This window comes from Schistocerca serialis, chromosome 1 (assembly GCF_023864345.2).
Source record: "Schistocerca serialis cubense isolate TAMUIC-IGC-003099 chromosome 1, iqSchSeri2.2, whole genome shotgun sequence".
NCBI lineage: Eukaryota > Metazoa > Arthropoda > Insecta > Orthoptera > Acrididae > Schistocerca > Schistocerca serialis.
In genome coordinates this window covers 108706009-108713163 of record NC_064638.1, presented here as the reverse complement: position 1 = coordinate 108713163, position 7155 = coordinate 108706009, and the positions used below count along the sequence as shown (strand labels likewise).

The 7155-nt window shown below is 42.9% G+C and overlaps 1 protein-coding gene across 1 annotated transcript; it reads right to left on the bottom strand.

The window, feature by feature from the left end:
- Positions 1-5190: 5190 nt before the first annotated feature.
- On the bottom strand, positions 5191-5763 carry LOC126437112 (gustatory receptor 23a-like). The gene has a single exon (XM_050090483.1). The coding sequence runs from the start codon at positions 5761-5763 to the stop codon at positions 5191-5193; it is 573 nt and encodes a 190-aa protein (XP_049946440.1).
- Positions 5764-7155: the final 1392 nt, after the last annotated feature.

The following is a 7155-nucleotide window of genomic DNA, read 5'->3' as shown; positions in this document are numbered from 1 at the left end:
GAATAAGGCACTGCGCTCGGCAGCAAGACAAGTGTCTGGCGCAGTTGTTAGATCTGTTACTGCTGCTAAGACGGCGGGTTATCAAGATTTAAGTGAGTGTGGTGTTATAGTCGGCGCACGAACGATGGGACATGGCACCTCCGAGGTAGCGATGAAGTGGGGATTTTCCCGTACTACTGTTTCATGAGCATACCGTGAATATCAGGAATCTGATAAAACATGAAATCTCCAAAAACGCTGCGGCCTGATGATCCTGCAAGAACGAGACCAACGACGAATGAAGAGAATCATTCAACGTGACAGAATTGCAACCCTTCCGCAAATAGCTGGGCCATCAACAAGTGTCAGTGTGCCAACCATTCAACGAACCATCATTGATATAGGCTTTCAGAGTCGAAGGCCCACTCATGTACCCTTGATGACAGCACGATACAAAGCTTTACGCCTCGTCTGGGCCCGTCAACAGCGACATCGGACTGTTCATGACTGGTAACATGTTGCCTGGTTAGACGAGCCTAGTTTCAAATCGTATCGAGCGAACAGACGTGTACGGGTATGGAGACAACCTCGTGAACCCATGGACCCTGCATGTCATCAGGGGACTGTTCAAGCTGGTGGAGGCCCTGTAATGGTGTGGGGCCTGTGCAGCTCGAGTGACATGCGACCTTGATACGAATAGATACGACTCTGACAGGTGACACGTACACAAGCAGTTCCAATCTGCTCACCTGCATCCCTTCATGTCCATTGTGCATTCCGACGAACTTGGGCAATTCCAGCAGGAAAACGTGACACCCCACACGTCGAGAATAGCTACAGAGAGTTTCCAGGAACACGACAGACACTCAAATCAAGTTTCACAGTGTTATTTCAAAATGTAAAATGGTTTCAGTGCTGATCTAACTAGCAGGTTAAAAATGGTTCAGATGGCTCTGAGCACTATGGGACTTAACATGTGAGGTCACCAGTCCCCTAGAACTTAGAACTATTTAAACCTAACTAACCTAAGGACATCACACACATCCATGCCCGAGGCAGGATTCGAACCTGCGACCGTAGCAGTAGCGCGGTTCCAGACTGAAGTGCCTAGAACCGCTCGGCCACCAGCGGCCGGCTTTGCAGGTTAAAGTGCACTTGGTAATGACTATCAAATAGTGAAAGCGAAACAAAAGTTCTATGAAATTACATAGTAAGGAATAGCTTTAACTATATAGCAGCAAAACACAGTCATGTTTAAGTGTATCATAACCCATAGGTTAAATCAAACGATATATACGAGGAAATAACATTGTGACACTTAATTTGAGACTCCATTGTGGTTTGCGCCAAGTGATGTACAAATATCGAAGGTGTCGCCAAGTGGGGTACAGAGGACGAGATGGCCGAATTTGGGATACATCCTGATTGTTTTGCCTTAATGGCCAGGTAAAATACTGCGCAGTTGTCGGTAAATTTAGTGTGTATGGGTGTGTTTGTTTGTGTGTGCGCCTGTTATACTAAGAAGCATTGTTAGATTGCTGTGAATGATTCTCAGGATCACTTTTTTACATAATATAGAAAATTTTTGGTTTCTCCAAAGAGCTATTCCACTTTGGCACAAAGATCGAGCTACTGTCGGGTCTTGGCGCCAAGTTGGATGTGCAGAAAACAAGACACTAGGGAACATACTGACTGTTTCACTTTAATGACTGATAAAACACCGTGCTGCGACTTGGAGGTCTAAGTACGTGTATTTTGTCTGATTGGCCTATTTCCAAGATAAAGGCTTGACTGAGGGGAGGGGAGTGTGCATGATGATCTTATACTGCCGCCGCCACACTCCCACCATCGCTTCCAACAGCCACAGTCGGAGGAGTGGCATGCTGCATATTTAATGCGGAAAGTACTTTGCTTTCCTGCTGACACTGATGGGTGTACTGGAACTACTGATCAGGCTTTTTCTTGTGGACCTGCCTAGATACAAAACATGTCAATAGTGTTAAAACATGTGAATGTCTCCTTGAGGCATATTAGCATATTAGCGTATTACATTGTCTTCTGTAGCTTCAGTATGTGTATAACATGTTTGTAAAAGTAACCCTCTCCATTAGACCCAACATGGAGGATCGATTGAAACTATGTTTCCCATCTTTTTACTTTACCTCCAGTCATAAGAAGATCGGGTCATGACTAGTGTGTTATTGTGTATTGTAGTTTTTCAACATAGAAAATGCTTTATTGGGATGATGTTTGATGGTATATTGCACTCAGCAACTTGTTTAAAGTATCTCGCGTTATATGTATGTGCCGGAATGCTATACTGATGCGGCGATTCGTTTCTGTGAGTGAAAATGTTTCTTCTCTTTATATCTTCTGTGTCATAGGTGATATTATTGATAACTTATATTAAGAACGAGACATGGAAGATTGCAACTAATAAAAACTGGGAAACTAGCTTTTGTAGTTAATGCATAGGTGGACTGTAAGATAACGTAAACTTTATTTGTAAGTTTCCTTTAATAGAATATCTATCTTTGTATTGACCTAAAATAAAATTCTGGATTACTGGTTAAAAACATGTCTCTTCAGTTAATCTGTAGTGATTATCTGTCGTGTGTAACGCGTGATAAACTTGATGAGTGGGAAGTAATATGAACTTCCTTTGCATTTAGATTTCCTTATTAGCACTGGTTTGCAGGTGATAAACAACGACTCACATCGGCTCTGGTATATTACGTTGAGGTGTGTGACTGCATGTAACGCTTCTGTATTTCCAGGCGGCAACATTTCCTCAGTAATTGTGTGTATTTTCTCGTATTTCACGGAACTGTAGTGTTACTAACTTCTCAACGCTCATTTATGGCAACATTTTTTGTTTAGTAGTGTCGGTGTGCCGTATGGATATCATTTCCTTTTCCTCCAGGTACGTGTTGTGTTAGTTCAAATGGTTCAAATGGCTCTGAGCACTATATGACTTAACATCTGATGTCATCAGTCCCCTAGAACTTAGAACTATTTAAGCCTAACTAACCTAAGGACATTACACCCAACCATGCCCGAGGTAGGATTCCAACCTGCGACCGTAGCGGTCGCACGGTTCTAGACTGAAGCGCCTAGAACCGCTCGGCCACACCGGCCGGCGTTGTGTTAGTCGTCTATTATAATTTGTGGTGAAGCCTTTCAACCAACAAGTAACTTCTGAAATATGTGTCATTTTTCTTTAGCAGACATAACTAGAGAAAACAAGGTACGGTCACAGGTTCGAATCCTGCTTCGGGCATGGATGTGTGTGATGCCTTAGTTTCGTTGGGTTTAAGTAGTCCTAAATTCTAGGGGACTGATGACGTCAGAAGTTAAGATCCATAGTGCTCAGAGCCATTTGAACCATTTTTGAAAACAAGGTAAATTGAAATAGCGTCTTACGTGTAACAATACCTGTCAGTGTCACAAAATCGCTATTCGCATTCATTTCTTGCCAGGCTGAATCTCATGGATAAATAGCACGCGTCCTGTATACAGAGTGTTTCGAAAAGAATGAGCTGACTTTTGGTGGTAATAATTACGAAACCAGGGACGTACAGGCAAGGAAATGTATTTAGAGTATCAGAAGATCGCATTTAGTTGTCAGTCGATGTGTCTTCTCGGTTAACGGTCAGTTAGAAGTAAGTGGCGTCCACTCAACAGAAGGCGTTTTGTGTGCTGCACTTCACAAACAGTGTGTCACCGATTTTCGTCCAGCGTGCTTTTCGTCGGCGTTTTCGCATTGATCAGGCTGCACACGAAAACTTCCATCATTTGTGTGACCAATTTGAAGAGACAGGATGATTGTGCAAATGTAAGAGTCCAGGTCGACCTGACACTTCTGACGACATGGAGGAAGGAATTCGGCAAACGTTTGCCACCCAAGCAGAGAACTGACAATGCCTCTTACGACTGTCTGGCGAGTTTTAAAGCGTTGTTTGGTCTATAAACTGCACAGAATACAATTAGTGGACGCTCTTCAGGTTCGTGATAAAAGAAAACGGGTTGACTTCAACAATGCTTTATAGAGGACATGCAAGACGATACGTTTTTCCCACCGATAATTTTCAGTGATGAAGCAACATTTCATGATAGCGGTAAAGTAAACTGACTTAACTTGACTCAGGAACCGTCACGACAGTACTGAGAACAAAAGAGACTCACTTAAAGTGGACATATTATGTGGCATTTCTCATGAAAAAGTGTAGGGTATCTTCTTTTCTGAAGCAAACATAGGGTCTGAAATGATTTATCTTCACATGCTGCAGAACTGGCTTTTTCCACAACTTCTGGAGGGCTCCGATGACTTCATTTTCCAACAGGGTAAACCTCTATCACACTGATACAACAAACTACGTGAATTTCTCAATGACACTCCTATACAACACTGGATAGGACGAACAGGACCCCTAGACAGTGCCCTGCATTCTTGGCTTCCATTTATCTATGCCTTTAACTCGTGACATGGAAGAAGGGAACAACAAAATAACAGCCCCCATAACTTATCTATTAGCAGGTACATTACGTAAAGTTTCTATTTGACACACAGAGCATTTGTAATAGCGTAGGTAAATCTTTAAGGTTTTGTGAGTATTCTGCAATTCATCGCACGTCTGTAGTATGTTTTAATCAGTAAATACGGAGTTATGAATTCAAGTTAATCTTTTTAAAACACCGTATATTATGTCTTGGCTCTAGGCGTCAGACCTCAGATCACCTGTCTCAAGTGATATACAGTGGAAGTAAGTTTTAGTAGCAATAGATGACAGAGAACCAGACTGAAGTAGTAACTTATATTGGAGCTCTACTACATCCTCTTGGTATGGACAGGTAACTAATTGATTGCAGGAGGATGCATTCTAGTATTTACCTCGTGTGACTCAAGGGAAACAAGTTAGAGCTCCATTTATTATCAATTCTGAAGGTAGAAAGAAAATAATTACACACATTAGATACAAAATGTTTAGGAACCCATTTATTGGGTTTTGCTTTTTAGATGCACATACCTCACAATTCTCTGGATTGTACAAACACCACGAGTAATTGAGAAATAACCTATACTTACCATGCAGCTGTTAAGTAGTCTGACGATGATTTTATGTTTACAAGATGATGTTTTCAGCAGTGAGAGCTTCCGTACATTGCACTGTTAGAAGGAGAGATATTCTAGCAAAGACCACACGTAGTACTTTACTTATGAAATTGAACAAGTATCACGAGATAAGTGACTGCAGCACTAACAGTAGTTGTGAAGGTCTGGAGGTTGATGTCACAAAACCCCATGGCGGAAACTCGTAATGTGTCCACAGGAAGTTGCAGAACATCGAGTGCTGGCCCGGGACGCAGCAGGGGCTGCAGCCTCGACAGCAATAGGCCAGCTCTGTCGGTGCGCTCAGCCGCGGAGGAACACACCCAGCAGACCAACAGATGGCGACACAGAACGGTAGTCAGGGCATACATGTTCACGACTATTTCCACACTCTTGTCTGCTTGTGGTGTCAGGACTATGAGCCAATAGGCAGAGCAAGTCATGACGACGAAATCCCCCAAGACGGACAGTAGCAGGGCGGGTCCGAAGTGGAGGCTGCAGAGGCGGGCGCAGCGGTGGTGGGCCATCCTGGCTCGCTGCAGCCGCCGCACCTCCGCCTCCGCCACCTGCGCCGCCCCCGGCTGTCCTGCGCGCGTCGCCAGTTCTTCCAGCTCAGCGTCACTGCCCGCCGGTGGCCGGGTACTCCGCAGCAGCTGACCACAGACGACACCCATCCTCTGTCGAAGTACCAGCACAACGGCGAAGAACTGAACCCGCCAGACCGTGACAAAGCCTTGTAGGCATAGAGTGATGGTCGCTAACGGATCACGTATGAATAAATAGGTTCCTAGTATGCTAACTGGTATGACAACCCAGACAAGCACTGTAATGAAAAGCAAAACTGCTCTCTGTCGCGTTTTGCGATATATTTCCGTTCTGTAAGTGGGATCTCGCATGGCGAGCAATGCATCTACCTGTTGCAACAATTCCGTGACGCTACTAAGAAAGTAGTATCCAGTACACAGAGATCTGCATAAAATTGTAGCTGACTCCAAAACAGTCAGTAAAAGAAAGGACACAATTACAAAACGTAGTGTCATAAGGAGCTGCGGATTTATTAGGATTAACTGCATTACTAAATAACCGCAGTAAAGACCAGAGGCAGTGATACAGATAATCCAAATCAAACATATGACGTAACTGGTGAGTCTCTTTAATGTCACTCTGAAAGCACAAGAAGCAAAATTTTTGCTGTCGCTCATGACGGGAACCAAACCAAAGATTTGAAACATAAGATACAAGGGTCTCACTGCTATTTCGAAGCTATGACCACTCATTTGAGAAACAAAACTGTATGCTCTGCTAATTAAACTAGCTACAGTTGTGTAAACGAACAGCTCTCACGACTGAGCTACCACCTAGCTTTCAGACAGGGCACGTTTTGACAGTTCCAATTTTGTTGATGAGATAGCGATCGAAAGGCAATTTCACGAAAACGAGTAAAGAGTCATTAACACTAATGCGTCGTTAACTTGAGAGGCTAAGGCCAGAAACATTTCGATACCTGTGTAATACTGTGGGAGTTTTTTTTTTTTTTAAATTTGTAACCCGATAAATTAATATAGGACTTAAAGTACGGTTTGCAATGACAAATAGATTGTTTCATGAGAAAGACTACTGCTGTGTCTGATAGGTAGTTTGGCTGTAGATACTTACTGCTACCCGTGCAAGGTCAGGAAGGATCACCAATGCTGTATGCTGGAAGAAAAGAAGTCTTTTCAATTATCTGCGACTAAGATGCACTTATACGCAACATTTTTCTGTCTACATCACTCTTTGTTTTTTAGAATTGAAATTTATACATTTTTCTTGATATGAGATGGTGTTTCGTCTGGAGGTATTACACTTGCCTTACATATCTTGCACACCAAGTGAAATTGTTTTGTTGTCCCTGGTTCTTCAAGGGTTCTCAATAACTCTGAAGGAATGTCGTCTACCCTAGGGGCTTTTTTCCATTTAGGTCTTTCAGTGCTCTGTCGAATTCTTATTGCAGTATCATATGTCTTAAGTCATCTTCACTTACTTACACTTCTATTTCTATAACATTGTCCCCAAGTTTGTTTTCT